The sequence below is a fragment of the Hippopotamus amphibius genome, chromosome 12 (genome assembly GCF_030028045.1).
Source record: "Hippopotamus amphibius kiboko isolate mHipAmp2 chromosome 12, mHipAmp2.hap2, whole genome shotgun sequence".
Classification (NCBI taxonomy): domain Eukaryota; kingdom Metazoa; phylum Chordata; class Mammalia; order Artiodactyla; family Hippopotamidae; genus Hippopotamus; species Hippopotamus amphibius.
In genome coordinates, this window is record NC_080197.1 from 90,970,834 (window position 1) to 90,992,427 (window position 21,594).

The window sequence follows — 21,594 nt, forward strand, 5'->3', positions numbered from 1 at the left end:
TAAGAGAAGATGAACTAATAGTTCTTAGTAATCTACACAATTCTGCAGAACTGACTGTGTCCAAATCAATACCAAGGAAGAAAGAAAAAACATGGAAACAAAAGGTTAGGTATTCATGGCAAGGAAAAGTATGAAAAACTATGCAAATAAATGACAAAACCACCATATTTTGATGCCAATGTTTACTAATTCTAAAATTCAAAGCAAAATCTACCTAATACTTTTTTAGCCACTTAAAGTTATTGAGCAAAAGGTGTCAATATCCTTAAAGGAAAATCTGATGCCATATTCTATCAATGTACAGCACTCTATTACAACAATTATGAGTAGAATTGCAATTCATACTAAATCCCAATTTAAACCTATTATATTACCTTTCAAAATACTGCTTTAGAATAGCTTTTCTTAATATCAAAAATATAAGCATCTCTACATAAATACATTTATCCAAATACATTAATCCAAACCTACAAGAAGAGTAATAAGGCTGTATGATCAAAGACGAAGACACAAATCTTTTAAACACTCTAATTAAAATTTCCTAAGGCTCTTAATCTACCACCATGTAATACTACTTTGGTGTTTATTTAAACACACACACACACACACACACACACACACACACCACACACACACATTACACACACAGGCAGCTATGAAGCTTACTATAATTCCTTACTGGCATTTGAAAAGAATCATCAGTGAAGGATTTATTTTATATATTGATAGCCACATTAAATTTTAGAACACTGTCACAATGTTGCTATGGCTCCTTCCAGAAAATAAAAAGCACCTTCAAATTCATAAGTGCTGCCCTGAAACACTACTTCTTTTCAGTTTGAATTAGATACATTGTAGTCTGATGTTTCCCAGCAATTCCTAGTTTTTTTTTCCTTTCATGAGTCCCCAATCCTGATTTTGTCAAACATGTTACATATGTTACATAACTGCTTAGATTCTTCTTAAAAAAAAGACAGACATATGACAGCATATCAGAGAGGAGTTACTGTAACACGAGATTAAGAAATTCTGTCATTCCTTTAAAAATTGTGTAGCTCTTATCAATGCCTTGAATTCATTAGGCCTCTGAAATGCCAGAAATATCTTCTTTCTTGAAGTAAATCATGCTCAATTAGAGGAGAGGGAAAAAAAACAGATCCAGAGAAAAATTTCATTTTAAACAAGATCTAATGTAGAAATGGGTCAGTTTGAGGAGCTGTAATAGACACCAAACTCTATTTAACCCACAAGAATGGACAGTTCTGCTGTTGCTATAATATAGGAAAAACACAGAGTTACCAAATGGTCTTAAAGGTCATTAGTACAAGGTCTCATTCAATGTAAGAATACCCTCTCTAACATCCTTGAATTAGATAATGGTCATTAGCTTTTTTTAAAAATAGGAAGCGTATCACCTAACAAGTCACCCCATTTTATTTAATCAGCTTAAACTATTAGCAAGATCTTCTACATGGTGACTCAAAACGTTCTCCTTTAACACTGGTTCTTGAGGTAATATTAAAGATAAAGCTAGATTTGGTTTGCACTCACCACTGCCACCACCCCTTCCAAGCCCCAATTATACAAAAGCATCAGATGAAAGCCTCTTCTAATGGAGATCACAGATTCTAGGAGACTCTATTTCCTCAACTGACTGGGGAAGAAACAGAATCAAATTCAACATGAAAGAAACTTTGAAAATAGATGAAGGAAAATTTAAATCAGTGATACTGGCACAAATGAGAGAGTTTAAACCTAAGGATTACCTAAGAGATTGGTATTAATACCAATTGGTAATAATAAAGATCTAGGTAATTGAATATTTTATAAGGAACATACCCTTGAAAAAGACATATCTCCTCTTTTTCAGGCCAAATGTTGGTGACTGATGAAAATAGATGCTCATCTCTTCAGAGCTCTCTTCCTAGTCATCACCGTCTCAATCCCCGGAGCCACAAACACTGGAACTCCCATCTATTTTGCCTCAAGAACCTCTTTATTAGATTCTCAACTTGATTATTTCCAACTTGAGTCCTGTTCTTTCTAGCTGCAGATCCCTCTATAACTATTACAAGAATGACTTGAATGAAAAAACACTCAAGTCCCTGGTACCATGGCAGGAAAACAGTTGAACAGTAAGAAGCATTTCTGAGAAATTCTGGTGCCGGGAATTCCAGGAATTGTAGAAAATCTAGTAGATGCTCTGAGTATTCTTTTGGCTTCCCTAATCCTAACAGGATCTTCCTCTTCTTATTTTAGTGACTATGTGTTCGTTAGTCAAAGAAATAATTCAAAAACTTCACTTGATAGTACAGGTATATTTGTAACTTTAAAAATTCCTGCAACTAAAAATCTTCTACGCAGGCTATAACAGAAAGGGCCCTCATACAAACTAGTCCAATTTAATTCATTGGATGATGTCTATTTTCCCAATTCAAAACTGTGGAACTATCCCTTATTCGTTTCCAGTGATATTTACCTGACACACTGTGTTGCTGGTAATTGTAGGAAGATGGAATTGCACCAATAGGAAGCTGTGGTTTGGGATTGCCTGGTGGTACCTCATCATCATCCTCCCCAAAATGATGAACTTTCTCGTACTTTTCTAGGTAACTGAAATAGAAAACAGCACAGCAGCAATTTAAAAATAGATCTACGTCTTGTTTTTTAACTCCTACCACATATATCTGTTTTCCTTTTCTAGAGGTCCTACATTAAAAAAAAAAATATTAACAAGATACCACAAGCCTCTTACATTAGTGGGACAGTCACTTAAGCAGTAATACTGAAGACAAACTCAATGTAATGGTTCTAAAAGGGTTTTTAGATTTTCAGAAAAGACCACATCACTGCTGAAATAAAAATATAAAGGATATCAAAGGACAACTACATGTAGATGAATGACTGTACATTTTATTTACTGATTAAAAAAATTATGCACGGTCATTGTAAAAACCACGTGAAAATGAGAAGATTCCCCAGACTCCCCATCTCACTCATCACAGATAACCACAGGTTCACATGCCTTCTGTATATTTTCTGTGCATATTTTTATTTAACAACATACTTTGGAGATCTGAGCATGTCAATACATATAGGACTACCTCAGTCCATTTTAAAAAAAAAAACATTTATTTATTTATTTATTTGGCTGTGCCAGGTTTTAGTTGCAGCACACAGAATCTTTTAGTTGCGGCGTGCAGGATCTAGTTTCCCAACCAGGGATCAAACCTGGGCCCCTGCATTGGAAGCGTGGAGTATTAACCACTGGACCGCCAGGGAAGTCCTTACTTGTGTTTTTTAACAGCTATATAATATACGATCCTATTGATCTCTAGTGCTGTATTTAGTTATGTTCAGTTTTGTTTTTTGGTATTACAAGTCATGCAGCAATAAACTTAATCTCAGCACTTGTTTGAATATTTTTCTCTCGATAGACACTGGAAATGGTATTCAGCAATAAGGCCAAATTCTCACCCAAAAGTCATGTGCCCAATACATTTTGATCAATTTATAAGATAGTTCCTGTATTCCCCACTGTATCACCATTATTAGGTATGGTCAATCTCCTTAATATTAATTAGAATTAAACTTCCAAATTTACAATGTATTATCACCTACCAGTTTATAATGATTCCCACAAGAAAGATTTTTAAATGGGGAAACAATTGCTCAAACCCCCATCAAACACAACATTGTAACTAATGAACTTGTTACTATACTTCATAAGGAGTTAAGCTGATTAATACCATAGGTAAAGTTCTAGAGGTGATCATTTTATAGATCAATCCTTTCACCATTCCTGATCCAGGCAGGTACTAAGTCCATTAGTCACTATTTTAAAAAGCTTGCAGCTACCCACCTCTTTGCTTTTACACTGACAGACAGCTGAGATGAGGGAGGGGTGTATCAATGAACATATATGATGATCTCAGAAGTATTATTTTGTTTTTAGTACCAAACCTTAACTTTCAAGGTGGGATAAATGAAAGTTATAAATTTACAAACATAAAAACTAATGACATGGAAAATCATCACCATTCCTCATTTTCCCCTTCCAGCTTTACAAGGCACAATAATTCCCATCTTTGAGACTAGAAAGGAATTAAACTGTCCCTTCCATTCCTTCTAAGTTCTCCATATAAGCTCAATTTGAGCAAGGAACACTTTCCTAGCTGGCAGCTTGATAGCTAATGAATCCAACACTTTTCTCTACTGTTAGAGATACAGATATAACCCTTGAGCATTAAGGACAGTATGCAGCTGCATACATTTCACCCTGATCCTGGCGATGTGCCCCAGCAAATAGAATTTACAGTCTAAAAACATAAAATAAAACAACAATTAAAAAGAGACAGTCTCTCTCCAGTATAGGCTCACGATGGACTTAAATGGGTAATAAAGCAAGCCTATTCTTTTTGACTTTCTAATGCAGATATCATAATACTGGAAATGGTATTATTAACTTTACAAAGAAGAGTACAAATAAATTTAGACACAAATAGCTGCTCAAAAATTGTGACATTTTCTGGATAACCAACAAGGACCTACTGTATAGTACAGAGAACTCTGCTCAGTATTATGTAACAACCTAAATGGGAAAAGAATTTGAAAAAGGATACATGTGTATGTATAACTGAATCACTTTGCTGTATACCTGAAACTAACACAACATTGTCAATCACCTATACTCCAAAGTAAAATAAAAAGTTAAAATAGAATAAAAAAATATTATGTGACATTTGAGGGATTATCTACAACACATGAAATAACACAGGCGATAGTACTAATAGAGACATTTCAGATACAGTATGGTCTTTCAGAACTGAACTCACTGTGGAATGGTTAAAAACAAGCTAAAGATAATTTTTATTAAATAATTTTTATTTAAATATAATCAAAATAACAATGAAGATGTAGAATTTTAAGATCAAAACCTTATATTAATAATATGTTTAAGATACATTTTATAAATTTGTTACTCATAAATTGAGCACAGTAGATTTAAAATCTGTGTTTTTTATTACAGCTGGGGGAGAAAACAACATTACTAGTAAGGAAAGACCATAAATGTGATCCTGGAACACCCAAAATGGAGCATAAGCAAAATGGAGCGGCTGACAACAGCACAAGTACCACTTACTCATAATAAATAGTATATGTTATATACATAAAATCCTTTATAATTCAAATTTTCAAAAATTTTCATTCTTTAAAATATATGACTTCTGGTCCCTTGGCACATTCTAACCCTATTCCTCCAAACAGATTCTTTACATAATTTCAATCCCCAGAAATTTATGGTTTAGGCAAATTGTTATAATTTTTGAAATTTTTATTTCCCTGACTTGAGGGTCAGCACTTGTTCTCATTCATGATTAAATATTTCCAACTGAGACTCAACCTTTCTTAAAGTTCAACTGAGGTTTTGGCGCCCAGTACGGATCTCCTGCCCATCTCAATAAATTAGCACAAAGCCCTTTTTTGGCTGCTCAAAGAGCTATACTTCTAAAAACTAAAAGGTATTAATAGACAAGAGAAAGCAGCTAAAATGCACAGTTACATTTCAAAGTCTAGATCTTCAGATTTAATTCTCTATCATGACCCTGAGCTTACACACTGACAGATATACAGTGTTCACTCATTAACCTACAAATGCTAGACTACACATTTCTCTTTCTTCTCAAAGTCAACTGCACTGCTTTGAATAGTTAATATATTAATCAAACAGGTATTTACAGAACTCTTTCAGTAATCTGCCTAGTAAACGACATTTAACTCAAGACTGGTAAAATACTGGAATACATTAGGTACAGAATCAGGTGGGGTGAGTTATATCTTCTTTTTTTTCAACTTGGCATTAATTTATTTTGTGGTGGATTCTATGCCATAGGTGACAGATTTAGAGGACAAAGGCAAATATGAACACTTAGCATATAATATACTAATTATTTTAAACAGCACTATTCCATTAAAAAGCTTAATACATGTGACCAATACAAAGGGAGAAAAAGAGTCCATTCAAAATAGCATCAAATAATATAGGCCGCATTGTTATGAATGTGGAAAAATTTAACTTGCAGTATCTGACAGATTCAGTACACAAAAAATAAGTTTACAGAAGATTTAAATACAATTACCAATAAGACTGATATATTAGACATACGATTTTCTTTCCAAATCTTCACAGAAATTATAAAACGGATTATAAATATCAACTCACACAGGAAACCACAATAAATTTAAGAGTAAATATTGTATAGAGCACATTCTCTAACTGCAATCAATTCAAAGAAATGTTTTTGTAAGAAAGAAATTAAATCCTTGGAAAATTAAAAATAATTTTATGTAAAAGCAGAGAAACTAGTACAACAGTACCCATCAGCAGATATCAAAATTCACGGTCAATCTGGTTTCATCTAAAACACAATTAACTATCTTCACAACACTTTTCAGATTATTTCAAGGCAATTTTCAAGTATCTCATAACTTTATTTGTAAATATTTTGGTAGAATTCTTAGAATTAAAAATATATATAAAGACTTTTTGAAATGTTTTAGGAAAAGATAGCAGTTCAAGGAACGCATATTAATCTCTTCCCTCAAACCCAACTGCAATTAACTTAGAAAAGTAAAAACAGAGCGATGCTGCATAATTTCTAACTTCGAAAACTTTCAGAAATTCTGGTTCATTAAAAGCAACTTCAAGGATTTACAAGACTAACTTGCAAAACAATTCTTGAGAGAGTAACATGGTCTAGTGGAAAATAGAGATCTTAAGCCAGAACACATAATAAGGCAAATTCAATTTGGATCTTCTTCAGCCACTAAGGATCAATAAAACGTGAGTGTGTGTCTTATAATGGGATCCAGAGAGTGACAATTATTTAAGAAAAAAAAAAGTGTAGAAAGTTGGGTTGAACTCAGTGGTTGTTGAAAGAAGTAAAGTCCTTTAAACTTCATCTTGCAGTTTATTTGTCAAAATGAACCCAAAGACCGAGGATTTGGGGCACCTATCAGAGGCACCAGCATGAAAAGACTGGTATCATCAGGTAATGGAACCTCTATTGATGTGGTGTACAAGTAACTTCAAGATGAAACACCCTGGCATAAAATCAAATATAGTGGCTTGCAAACCAGAAAGGTAATGACATTTCTTTGCCCAGCATTATCTCCACAAAGAGGGTCATGAAAAAGTAGGTTTGACAATGTAGAAGATCACTTCAGTAATGTAGATGGCATGCTTGAGAAACGGCTCCTCACAGAGAGGAAAAGAATGAAAACAACAGGGTGGACAAAAATGAGACACGCATGATAAACAGGAGGTCAAACATATCCGGAAAAAAAAGAAGTGGCCCTTAAGGAAAGACCAGAGTAAATGGAACAGAAGCAGTATCACTGAGATAATAGAAGAATTTCTTTAGCTAAAATGCTTAATGGGTATATCAAAAAGGTTCCTGGGGTGTCAGGGTACAAGGATCACCAGGCAAAAATTAATGAAAAGGGAAAAACACTCAGACATACCCTGATGAAATATGCAAACTTCAAAGATAAAGATAATTCCTAGAAATACCCAGAAACACCCCTACTTCTGAAAAGCTACATAGAACAGTTAGGTTAGCCTTTGACTTCTCTTCAAAATTAACTGTCAAAAAGATAATAAGTAAGTATCAGAGTTCTGAGGAAAAAAAAGTTATTTCACAAGAAATCTCCACCCAATGACGCTGTCAACTAAGACAAAAGAAATTCATTTTCAGATACGTTAAGACTCAGTAAGTACTCTAGTTGATAGAGGAATCAAAATTAAGGAATGTTTACATAGCAATACAGATGACTGATTATGTGCACAGAAACCATGTAAACTCAGATATTAGTCTCAATTTAACTATAACATTACAAAAGAGAATGCAAATGTCATTGGTAATTACAAAATAACATGTAAATGTAAAATTAATTTTTTAAATGTAAAACTATTAACATAATTTGAAAATGATACTCCCAATATGCAGTTCAAGAACTTTTTCCACAGAAAAAAAGGAAGTAGTAAGAAGAATTAAAACTATATTCTGTATTACTTACACAGGAAGAGTGATCAAAATGGGTTTATTCTCATAGTTAGTATTAAGGGAAATATGTTCTTAGGAGTGTTTCTAAGCTTTTTACAAGTGTTTAACAACAAAATTAAACTCAAGATCATTACTTTCCAAATCACTAGAGGGAAACAAAAACATTAATGTATGTAATATGCAGAGAAAAGAGAAGAGAAAGTATTCTGTGATGCAGCAATTATACTCTTAGGCATACACCCTAGAAAAAAACTGGGAACAACTCAAATATTCACAAATGATAGTATAAATAAAAACACTATGGCATATTCATACAATGAAATACTATATGGTAGTGAAAATTAACTAACATGGATCGATAAAAATGGCCAACAAAATGTTAAGTTAAATCATGTCAGAATACATTATGATTCCATTTATATGAAGATTATAAGCAAAAAAATTAATTTTTTTTTTTTTAGCAATAAACAGTATGAGGTAAAACCACAAAGAAAAGCCAGTTAATACTTAACACCTAGAAAATAAGCTAGGATTTACCCCTCAGGACAGAAATGCAATAAAGAAACACACAGAGGGGGTTTCAAAGGTAGAGAAAGCAGAGTTTTATTTGTTTTGTCTTGTTTTGATGTGTATAAACTTGCATGTATTAAGTTTTTGTGTGTATAAAATTTAAAATTAAAAAAATTTAGAACATCAAAAAAAAAGCAGTGAGTTATTTCAAACTTAAAAAGATATTTCCACTGCTACATAAAATGTTTCCAATTACAGAAAAAGATTAGCATCTCCCTGAAAACTAATCTAGCAAAACTCTGACAAAACTTCATAAAAACTGCAGTTAAAAAAGGACTATGTATATAAATACTAGAAAAAACAATCTATTACTATTTATTAAATATACACACATACTCAAGACTGAACATTTCACTGCAGAAATCCAATGATAGTTCAACAATTAAAATTTTGTAACATTAAACTCACCTGTAGATCAAAGAGAAAATTATCATCTAAACAAAGAACACCAAAGGTTATTTAATAAAATGATCCATCCGTGCTTCATTGAAAATAAATTTAATTAATGAAGATTTCTAGACTATTCTTCCTTTTGATCTCTCATATGGCCCCTGTGTTATCCCATACACAACAAATGATTCCTGGCCTTCTCCTTTACCAGTACAGGCTTTCTCAGAACACTGCACCTGAAGTTGATTCAGAGTTCTTGCTTCTGCAGAAGAGTACCCTTCAAAGTGGGGCATACACACAAGATACTCCAGTAGGAAAAAACACTTAATGTACAGGTGGACACTGCCTCCTCCCTCCTTCGCTTCATTTATCTGGCATTCCATATGTTACTCATCCCATGTAAGACAACATGGAGGGGCTAACAGTAGAATCCTCATTCATTCATTCATTCAACTTCTGACAGTGGAAACGTCATCATTCATTAGATTCCATGTACTAATGTCTGTGCGTGTCTAGGTTAGGTGGACATTTAATTAAACCCTCACCAAAAAGATAAGAAGATTAATAGATCCTTTCAAAGAAACCAGTTTGACTAGTGCAAGCAAACACAAACAAGAAAATGGCAGAGCTTCTCACTTCTCAGATGAGCTCATTATCAACAATACTGTGAAGTAAAAACAGTGGCAAAACAATCAGATATGAAAGTAGACCAAAAGGTTTCTAAATTATCAAAAACAACCTATCTGAACTGTGAATTTATACGCCCTGACCTTGTCCTAGGCCAATGTTATACTTTTTATGTTGCTGACAATTTGTAAGATGTTCTAAGTATCCAGAATTTGAAGACAAATCTGTTTTTCTCAACAATATTTTTCAAGTCATTGAAACTTAAAACTTATTAAAGCTTAAAAATACATATTATTTCAAGTACATGTAGTGATAAATATTTACAAGAGTCTTTCCAAGGCCAACTTCCCTATCACTGTGAAAACATTTTTTTATTTTCTTACAATAGCTGAGTTATTACATGAAAAATATGGTAAGAAAAGAAATACTGTTGGAAAATGACAGGAAATCACTACTAAGAAGTTGAAGAAACAAGGATTAGAGCAAATTATACTGTGTGGGAGGTTTCCTATAGAGCTGATTCAACTACAGATGCTTCCAATATATCTGAGCTTATTGTATTTACTAGGTTCTCTTTTAAAAATGAAATTCACAAAAAGCTCTCAATACTTTTTGGTGAGTCTTCAAAGGAAAGCTGTACCAGAGAAGATACACTCTCAAAAGTAAATGGCTTTTGGGCTTCCCTGGTAGCACAGTGATTAAGAATTCGCCTGCCAATGTAAGGGACACAGGTTCAATCCCTGGGCCGGGAGGATCCCACATGATGCGGAGCAACTGAGCCTGTGTGCCACAGCTGCTGAGCATGAGCTCTGGAGCCCGTGAGCCACAACTAATGAGCCCATGCTCTCCAACTACTGAAGCCTGCATGCCTGGAGCCCGTGCCCCGCAATGGGAGAAGCCACTGCAATAAGAATCCTGCACACCGCAACAAAGAGTAGCCCCCACTCTCTGCAACTAGAGAGGCCCTGCACACAGCAGTGAAGACCCAATGCAGCCAATAAATAAAAATAAATTTATATATTAAAAAAAAGCAAATGGCTTTTACACAAATAAATTTTTCACAGAACCATGTTAATTCTACTCAAGGCCACAATGAAGAAGCAGATACTTTAACTGGGAAGGGGAAGAAGCAGCTGGGGGAGGGGATGACGGAAGATGAAAGAGAAAGAGGGTAGAAGGGAAACAGGGAAAGAGGACAGGGAGGGAAGATTATACGGGTAAGATCAGACATGTGAAAATCATTTACTGCTCATGTACAGGTAGGGTAATGCAGCAAAGAAGCTGAAATCAGAAGTGCCAAAAATGGTACAAGATGATTTCGACGTGGTCAATTACATAAAAACAAGATTTTGAAATAAGGTCTTTGAAATAAGACAGAATTTTCAAATGAGATGTGAAGTGACAGAAAAATATTTTGTACCACAGAGGTTGAATGGGTATCTTGATGAAAAGTACTTAAAAGTGCTACCAATCTTGAGAAGAGTTACACACTTTACTTTTCAAAAGTCCCAAATTTGCTGACTTTTCCTGTGAGCAATATCTTACCTAACAGATAATTTAGAAAACAAAACAAAACAAGAAGACATTTAATCCACTCTTTAAAATAAAGGTGAAATTTTAACAATGAAAAGAAAGTACTTTTAAAAAGAAACTCATGCTACGGAGAAAGCTTTTTAAAAAAGGGGGAGAGGGGAGTTTCTAAAAAGAATTTTCCTTCCATCATGTGATTTTTTGGCTGAAAATATTTTGCACGTTTCATATTAAAACTCTCATATCTACACTGAAGTAGGAAAAAGAATTTTCCAAACTATTTAAAAATCTCTCTCAAATTCTATGGGCTTCAAACCCTTTAAAAACTTTTATATTGATAATAATTTCATACTTAAAGTCACAAGAATAGTACAAAGAACTCATATGTCCTCAATTCAGATACATCAACTGTTTATATGTTGCTCATCTGCTTTATCATATTCTTATTTTTCTCACTCAACCCCTCCCTCTCTCTCTCCACACACACACACAATTTCCTGAATCATTTAAAATTATTTCTTGTTTTTCATAACCTTGACATTTTTAACAGTTGAGGGCAGTTATTTTGTAGAAAGTCCTTCACTTTAAATTTGTCTGGATGTTTCTTTATAATTAAATTAGATACTGAAAATGTCCTTTTTGGCAGAAATACTGCAGAAGTAAATGCATATCCTAGTGCATATCTTAAGAAGTACATTGTGTCAATTTGTCCCATTGGTGATGCTGTTCAATTATAACATACAACAGGCTCCCCTTCTATCTTCCCTGCTCCTGCCCTAGAATCACCCTTTTCTTCAAGGAAAACTGCTTCTTTTTAATGAGGAATGATGTTTAGAAACCAGTACCTGGACCTCAGGCATGCTCATTGCTTAGAGGGTATCTTTGCTTCTAAGACCTTTCAATATACATAAGAAATACAAACATATGCCTGCATGTGCATATAAATCTATTCTCATCTCTATATGAAAGGATGAGATCGTACTAATGCTAATACCTCTACTGCCAATTCAACGCCAGTTTACCCTGTTCATATTTTTAACTCTCTTCTCTGATAGTGAGGAATTTGGTTGTTTTTCTCAGTAAAATTACACATACGATCAACCATCCAATAAACAAACCTTCTAGAATTCAATATAATTTTTACAGTTCCTTTTGTCTTTACATCAATGATATATCATTTGAAACACAGGTTCATTTGTTTCTGTTTGTATTCTCTTTTAGGTTTACTCTTCCACATTCTTGTTGGTTTTTCATTCAAAATTTGTTATGAAATTTGTCAGTTACAGCTAAGGTACAGTAACTACAGGTGATTTATGTTATGCATTTTCTTTGTTCTTTTGTTTTCAAGTGGCTTTTTACATTTAGAAAGGTCTGTATTTTTGTTCTATTGGTTACCTTTGCACTTATACATCTGCAATGCCTTAATCCCATTTTCTTATTATTTTATTATCTAGCATGTCAACTTTTAATGAATGGTAGGTATCTTCTTATTCCCAGCTATTGCTTTGTAACAATCAATAAGCTTTTTCTACTTTCCTCTTTACTTCTCCCTTTATACTTGCATTATTTCTACTTTGTAAGACTATATAAGATTTATACGTTTTTCTTTCACCTTTATTGCCACCTACGTTTTAGTCTTAGATCTACAACTAATTATATTTAACACTCACCATGAATCCTTCCGCACATGTTTTCCAGCCAATTCTTAGTTGGATAAAACTCATGCTCTAGTAGATTCCTCAAGAAGAATTCAGGTGTATAGTATTCTCTGAGTTTTGTATGTTTAAAATGTTTTTGTATTCTTAATACTTGAAGAACAGCCTAATATAAAATTCTTGGTTCATGCTTTTTTCCTGTAGTTTCTTGAAAATGTTGCTCCATTATTACTTTGCTTTGTATGTTTCTATTAAGAAGCTGTGTCAGTTTAATTCTCTGGCCCCGTAGGCTTTTGCGTCTTTTTTTTCTCCTGGAGGCCTCTGAGAATTTTTTATCTTTTAAGTCTAACAGTTTTACAGGGTTATGACTCAAAATTGACTGCTTAACATCAATTTCTCCAGATAGTCTATAGTCCTTTCAATACGTAGGTGCAAGTCTTCTTTTATTTTTGGAAAATTTTTAAAAATTATAGTTTTAAATAATAGCTCTGTTCTCATTGTTTAGTTTTCCTAAACTAAATTTCTATAAGGCAAAAAGTAACACAATGCTAAATAATAAACAATAACCTGCAAATATATTTCACATCCACACACACACACACACACTTAGAATATAAACTATTTCAAGTCATTATGAAAAGGACCAATATGACAATTTTTTAAATGAACAAATGATGTTCTTTTGAAATCAAATATTTGATAAAAATACAAATTTTAATTGTGAGATGAGTTTAAAAAATTATAATACCCAGTTTTGGCAAAGATTTAGGTAAGCAGAAACTCATACACAGAGTAGAAATATACACTGGTACACCATTCTGGAGGGGTATTTGATAATATGCATTAAGAGCATTAAAAATATGACTATCATTTATCTCAGAAATCTTTCCTCTAGCAAATTACCCCAAGGTTTAAAAAAAAAAAAAACATTGTTATTCAAAGATGTATTCAAAGATATATTCAAGGATTTAAAAACAACAAAAAAACACTATCATTATTTATAAGGATGAAAAACAACCTAACCATTCAATAGGAAATTGGTAAACTAAGTTTTATGCATGAGAATTCTATGCAGCCCATAAAGATGGTGTGGTAAAAGAATACTTATCAGCATGAAAGAATATTTGAAATACTATAATAAAAAATTAGAAAATGCAATTATCTATGATTCTAGTTATTTAAAATACACATTTCATAAGTAAATTCATGCAAGGAAAATAGTCTTAAAGCATATACAAAACATGTTGACAGTAATTAGTGTTAGAATTATGTGATTTAGAATTTTTTAATTTATTTATAGTTACTAAATTTTCTATAGTAAATTTGTTTTTATTTTATCAAGGAGAAAATAGAGTACAAGCAGAGAGTTATTCCTTCTGAGTCTGGAGTGAGAAGATGAGTTAAGATATAGTAGTAATTTTGAAGTGGTAGGAGAAAGAGTTTAAAAACAAATCATACCCTCCAGTTTCTATTTTCTTAGAGTATTAGAAGGATGTCTAAAGAATAAAGAAGGCAGGAATGGAAAGTGGGAAATTTAAGCAAGATGATAAATCTTTAAAGCAGTTCTTACAGAAAAAGAGAATGTGGTCATTTCTTGAGATGGTACCCAGGTAGTAATAGTGTTATCTGGTGAAAGAGAGATTTTAGTTTAAATAAAAGCGAAAAGATTGAGGGAGACAGGAAGTGGACAAGAGGGACAGAAGAGGAATAGGAAGGATGTGAAGGGAAGAAGAAAAGGAAGAAGGAAGAGGAGAGCAAAGTAGAGATGAACAAGAAGGGAAAAGGTTCAAGAAAGAGGGAGGAAATGAACTGGGAAGTCTGAAAAAGGAGAGAAGGGTTCAAGGACTACGAAGGAAAAAAAGACTAAAGAAAGAAGAAGGCAGGGCAGAGTGCTCTCAGGTTGAAGAGATAAGAGAATTTATTACAAATTAAATGGGTCATCTAGCGACAGCTGTGGAGTGTTGTGGTTAGCTGGAAAGCAGTAACTACATGGAAGAGTAAGCTTGAGGTGGTTGTACAGTGGATAGAAATTACCCTTTATAGGGTGAAGGTTCTAGGTAGAACTTTGATACTGGCACACAGAGGGTGCACAAGATGTAATATATCTCTAAACTAAAATATACCCTTCATAAATGTCTAGAATAATTTCTGAATGATTACAAAAGATAATTTACTTACATTTCTTAAATAATTTAACAACTCTTTCAGGTTTTAAACCTAATAGAATATAAAAATTCCAAAATAAAAAGGACAGGGTGGGAAATAACAAGAAAGTAAGTTTCAGGCTATAATGGGGGAAAAAGGCACTTGTGGTGAAAAGTCCTCTGGAAAGCTGAGAGAAGATAAATATTATGCTAAATTATTCAAAACAAAAGTAATTGCTAAGTAGGCAGAATATCATGGAATTTCTTTTCAGAATCAATTCTATCACACATATAAATTAGTTTCATTACTGAATAGCCGCATTTTATTTTCTGACAGACAGTGAAACAGAAGGCTCTGGCAAAATGAGGAAGAAAAATCTATTACCCTCAGGGGAGCTGTGCTTGTTTAACCAATTAAAGTACATGGGACAAATGCCCTATACCATCAGGATAACACCCAACAGAATAAAGACCACGCTTGGAGCTCTCCCTGGTGCTGCAATTGTCCCTGGCTGTCTCAGACCTATTCCTATGCCGAACTATCTGCCTGAGTTCTCATTAGTCTTATTTCTGCAAGCTACACACTTACCTGTGCCTCTGTAAGTATAAAGTTTCAAACTTTATTAGAAAATGCATAATAGAGACAGATCAAAGGGTTCTATTTCACATCATTTACATAAGATATTTTCTTCATATTTCCCAACAATTTAAAAAATTAATAACCAAAAAATAAAAGCACAGTAGTCCTAATGAATCTAAATAAAAGCATCCTCATAAAATATATCTATCTATCTCTATGCAGACAGATAGATGAGAAGCACTAGACGAATCATAGGCTGTACGGTCGGCTAAACATCTCTAGGAATTATTCTTCCCGGAAAAAAATTTACCTTTGAGATTATTTTACCGGTCTATCGACTCCCACAAAATCTGTATATCTTTAGTTGTTTTTTCCCCTTTCTGATCTATAATTAATTGACAGTAATTACACCACTGCCTAAATAGTATGCATTTTATTACACATACTTAAAAAAAAGAAATCAAAAAATCCTCATTTCTTTTTTCTCATTACTTTTTTAATTAGATTTTTATTTTTGGTTGGAGTAACACTGATATACAATGCTGTGTATACTGTAGGTATACAGAATCTTTTTCAGTTTTACATATATATATATATGTATATATATATATTCTTCGGCATCTTTTTCCACACAGGTTTTTAGAGTGTGTTGATAGACCTCCCTTGGTCTACATAAGCCGTTTTGATTACCTATTATATTTGAAGTAGTTGTATTTGTTAATCGCAACCTCCTAATTTATCCCTTGACCCCTCTGTCCCCTTTGGTAAGCATGTTTGTTTTTCAACTCCCTGAGCATGTTTATGTTTTCTTAATTAGTTCAATGGTGTGTATTTTTAGATTCCACCTGCAAGTGGTATCATATGATATTTGTCTTTTTGATTCTGACTTACTTCACTTAGTATGATTTGTCTAGGTTTATCTATTTTCCTGAAAATAGCATTATTTCATATGTCTGAGTCATGTTCCAGTGTGTACACGTATTACTTCTTCTTGATCCATTCATCTGTGTATGGACTTTTGTTGTACTCCAATTCTTGGCTATTATAAACGGTGCTGCAGTGCACTGCTGGGTGGTTTTTGTTTTCAAATTCTGGTTTTCTCCACATTTACTCTTAGGGCTGGGACTACTGGTTCATGTGGTAGCTTTTTTTATAGGCAACTTACCTTTTATAGGCAATTCCATAATGTTCTTTATTGTGGCTGTCATCATTTACATGGCTCGATCAACATAAATGTGTTTCTTTTTCTTCATGCCCTCTCCACCATTTATTCATTGTATATTTTTGATGATGGCCTTTCAGCCTGGTGCTTGGTTAGCCCTCACTGTAGTTTTGATTTGCACGTCTCTGATAATTGCTAGGTTGAGCATGTTTTCATGGGCTGTGTTTGTTTTTGTAAACAGTATGCGTAGAATTTACCTGTTGAAATCGCCTTCTTGAAAGTCTGCCCTGTTTTCAATTATTTTCGAACACTTAGCCCCGGACATTTTTTGAGGGCAGGTATCATTCAGAGCCCAGCAGTCCTTGTGAATATCAAGTGGCCATAAGCAACTGTTTGGAGGTTGCTTTTGCGGAAAAGGCCCTAATGCCGCAGGAAAATCCCCATTTCATCACATTAAATTCTTCCAGAATCTAAGCACCTAGCATGAACTAAGAAGGATAACAAGAATTCCCTACATCATAGTGTTGAAACCTCCAAGAGAAACTGTTCTGAATTTAGGAAATACATATGTATTTGGGGGAGGCAGTAAAAAGATGGTAGATTTTTGTGCCACTTATTCAGAATGAGCAACAAAAAGTTTGACCCCCAAAGAATCAAGATACTACAATGTAAAACTTCATCTGAATGACTTAAGCATTCCAACAATGTGGATATTACAATGAAACCTTATTATATTAATAAAATTTAGTTTATAATAGAAACAAATATGAACAAATCGGTTTAGGAAGAATTATATAAGTATAAAATAAACGAAGAATTCTCTTCAAATTATTGTTTTAGTTCAAATGGCCTATTAGGTGATTTAATTTTCCTCTGAATGGACTGGTCCTTTGAAAAAGAGATTCCTCTCATAAAGAACTTAACTTGAGAAGCTCAAACAGGCAATCAATTGTTGGGAATCTGTCTAAAAATACTTAAAGTTAACACTTTTTACACTACCTAGTGATCTAGAAATTATGTCAAGAAACATTTGGATACTTCTGTCACTAAGCCATGTTTCTTATTTTTAATCATTTATTCCTGTTAATAGAGAAGGAAAAATGATATAACTTAGGACAACAGAACTCTTCTTTCTTGCCTGAAAGCACAGTTTGTAAACAGGTAAAAGGAAACTGCACCTACCAGAGAGTGCTGCCAACTCCTCCCATCCCAATACCAACTCCCTGTGGCCTGGGGTACCCTTGCAGAACACTTAGCAGCTCTACACAGCAGTCTGAAAACTACTGCCTTAACAATAAAACTTTTAAGTTGATTTTTGACATAACATTATATATGAATCAGAAGAAATCAGAATCAAAGGTGAATAGGCATATAGTGCTGAAAAGCAATAAACGTGTATACATAAGAATTAAAGTTTTGTTAAGTGGTACAAAATATTATAAGAAAGTTGCTGATCTAATTCAGGGCTTCTTAATTAAGGGCAGTACCATGTCAAGATAGTCTGGAAAAGCAGGGGTCCATTTTTGTTTGTCACAGTGACTAGGGGAGTACTATGCGTAATTAGGTGGCAGGAGCCAGGAATGCTAAACAAGCTACAGCGCACAAAGATTTGTGCCATCCCAAAAGCCAATAGCCAGTCCATTGAGAAACACTGATCTAATTCAACTAAAAGTAAAAATTAAGAATTTCCAACAAATTGGGAAATTTCCAATGAATATCTGACTCACGAATATCCTTTCTAAATATTAGTAACGGGAACTCAAGAGTCCAGAGGCCCTGCCTCCAAAGGAAATAGCATAACCAAATCATACTACCTAGAAAATGACTATGTATCCTTTTATGTAGAGCTTAACATGATGCTGCTTTCCAGCAGTACCTCTTGCCCAATCCATCTAACAAACAAAGCAAACAAGACACTGGGAAAACAAAACAAAACAAAACAAAACAAAACAAAACAAAGCAAACAAAATACACCGTAAAGGAACGAAGGGAGGAAGAGATGTGTGTGCTAGCAACTGTAGAAGAAATTTAAAACACTTTTTTCCTTAAGAAGAATATTATGTGAAGCTTAAATTTTACCACAAAGGGATGATAAATCAGCACTGGAGGCCAGCCTAGGGATTATGATGACACTTCCATCAGAAATTTCACACTCATTTCTAAACAACTGATTTTAAGTAAAGTTACCGAATAAAATTCATTTGTAAGTTGACTGCTACTACCTACAGCGGCAAAGAGTAACTGTCTCTGATTTCACGATGATTAGATTTTTATATGCATAATTCTTGAGTTTGAAGGGCAAATATATTTACTATAAGCTGTTCTAAACCTGTTTATCTTACTCGAATGAACATGTACATTAACCTTTAAAAAATAAGACTAAATTTGAATGTATAAAAAACAGTATCAACTACAGATTACTTTGAGTCAAAGTAGTAAAGAAAATTTTTTTTAATCCAAATGTTTCTTTACAAGAAGTTATGAACTATGAAAAAAATGTATTGAGGAACTGTTATATCATTAGAAAAGACTGTACTCTGCTAAAAAATTGGGTACACATTGCCATACAATAATATTAGCAAATCAATTCATAATTTCTCAAATTAGAATAGGGTTTGAGAAGAGAAATAACTAAAATGCACATATGCAACCTTTTACTATTATTGTTTTCTACACATAAGACTTCTTTGAAGTAAGACAATGAAAGGAACCAGAAATTATAGATTATTACTTAATCAGAATATGTTGTTTCATTGACATGTCAATGAAAGAACATTTGAAGGTTTTTTGTTTGTTTTTAAGAAACACAAGATCTGAAATGGGCATTTTTACTTCCAGAAATGGCAGAAGAGGTCATTTAGATCTGTGCTCCTACCAAGAACCACAAAAACTGGAAAATATAAATATTCTTTTTTAAGTTTCCCAAAGAAATCAGAGAATGACAAAGTAGTGAAGACTTACTGGACCAAGAGAGAACTACTAGTTCACTCTAGTAGTTAGGTGAATGAGAGACTTCTTCTTGCCTTGCAGAGACTACAGACTAATTTGGACTCATTTAGGCGGCTCAGAAAATTGGATTAAAGTCATCCTAGACTGCTAATGCGCCTCAATTCCTGACACAAGCAAACTATCCAAAATAAACTCTAGAGAAAGACAAAATAATTTCAAGTCTCAAATTATGTCTATAAATGGTTTTCAAGTACAATCCAGTATACAATCAAGTTATAACCAGAAAACTCAGGAGGAAACAAATGCAAGAGGCAACAAAAACAAAAGAGTAAAAGTAAAAATACACTCAAAGGAGCACCAGATATTGGAATTATCAAACACAAACAGTATTTCTTCAAAAATCTGTATGTATTTGCTTATCACATATAAGTGCACTGAAAAACAAAGACAAAAATAATTATTAAAGGCAGTCAGAAGAAAAACATGACAGAATTTCTTCAAAGGTGCAAGAAAGATATTTAAGCTCACTAGAAACAATGGAGACAGAGGTAATGGAATTAAATTTTCACTGTGCTCTAAGAAAATAACACCAAATTTAATGCTCAAGATCCAGAGTATATCATTCAAAACTAAAAACATAATCTGATAACCAGAAACTAATTTTTTTAGGTTTAATAACTATTTTATTTATAAATTTCCACCAATCTTGCCAGTCATATTATTCTGGATATCAGAGATGGATTAAATAGTAGTTTTTTCTTATCTGTATAAAAATTAGGGGAAAAAAGAGATGGATTTGGGCATTAAATTCCAAATTTAATTTAAATCAAAATTTCAACTTTTTTTTTAACTGAAAGGAAGTGACAAGTTGAATCAATATCATAAAAAAATATAAATACAATAATCAAGAAAGTTACGGAACCATAAGACAGGAAAAGGCAGAAGCAGTTACCTTGATTCCATCTCTTTTACAATGTCTGTCTTATTCATTGCTCCAAAACAAGTCTGGTAGCTGGCATAAAGTAGGGGATAACGTTAACTCGGCTAAACCTAATTCTTTCAGTCAGTAATTTCCCCAGTCTAACATTATTTCTACTGAAGTTTATATCCTATTGCTACTCTGTGGTAACAATAGGAGAGAACAGTAACATTCTGAACATACAGTAGGTATTCAATAAATGTTTGCCAAGTACATGAATAGCGTTTAAGTTTATTTTCTAGATTTAAAAATCTCCATTTCTCTAGTTTTTCTTCACATGATCTATTACCTGAACTTTGATCTCCTTTGGATCCATTCCAAACTACCTTTATAACATTTTAGTTTCTCCACAAATTAGACAACGCACCCAACCCTGGGAGATCTAAATTTAACCTACCCACAAACAAATGATAAATGTACTGAGTAATTCTGGTATCTTTAATCTCCACTGAATATAAATATGGTATAGAAATTTATAAATACTGCTATAAAAAATACTGTCAGACTGTGTAATCCATTTCCTAAGAATAGAATATATAATTAGAAACAAAAGTACTGAAATTCCTTGTTTTATACTTTCTTTGAGGCTGATCAGGTAATGATGATCCAGTTCTAATTTAAACATTTATATAATCTAGTGATTATACAATATCACAATGATAGGTAACATTTTCTCAGCATTTTGAGCTTTTCAGTGCATACTATTGGTATCCTTATCTTTATGCTTTTAAAATCAAGATACAAAATGATAAAATAACAGAGTTACAGAAACATAATGGCAATGTTCTTTTATCAATACAACTCAGTTATAGGTATAATTCTTTTTTCTTCCTTAAGATCACCCAGCAATGAGGCTAGTAAAAGTGACCAGCAATAGGGACTTCCCTGGTGGTCCAGTGGTTAAGACTTCACCTTCCAATCAATGCACAGGGTGTGGGTTCG

The 21,594-nt window shown here is 33.3% G+C and overlaps 1 protein-coding gene across 1 annotated transcript in view; it reads right to left on the reverse strand.

Moving 5' to 3' along the window:
- The window catches only part of ARID2 (AT-rich interaction domain 2), a 158,453-nt gene that overhangs the window by 76,438 nt on the left and 60,421 nt on the right, over positions 1–21,594 (reverse strand). The window contains exon 4 of the mRNA XM_057701724.1: positions 2,480–2,613. Within this exon, the coding sequence (XP_057557707.1) occupies positions 2,480–2,613 (134 nt within the window). The remainder of the gene's footprint in view (positions 1–2,479; positions 2,614–21,594) is intronic.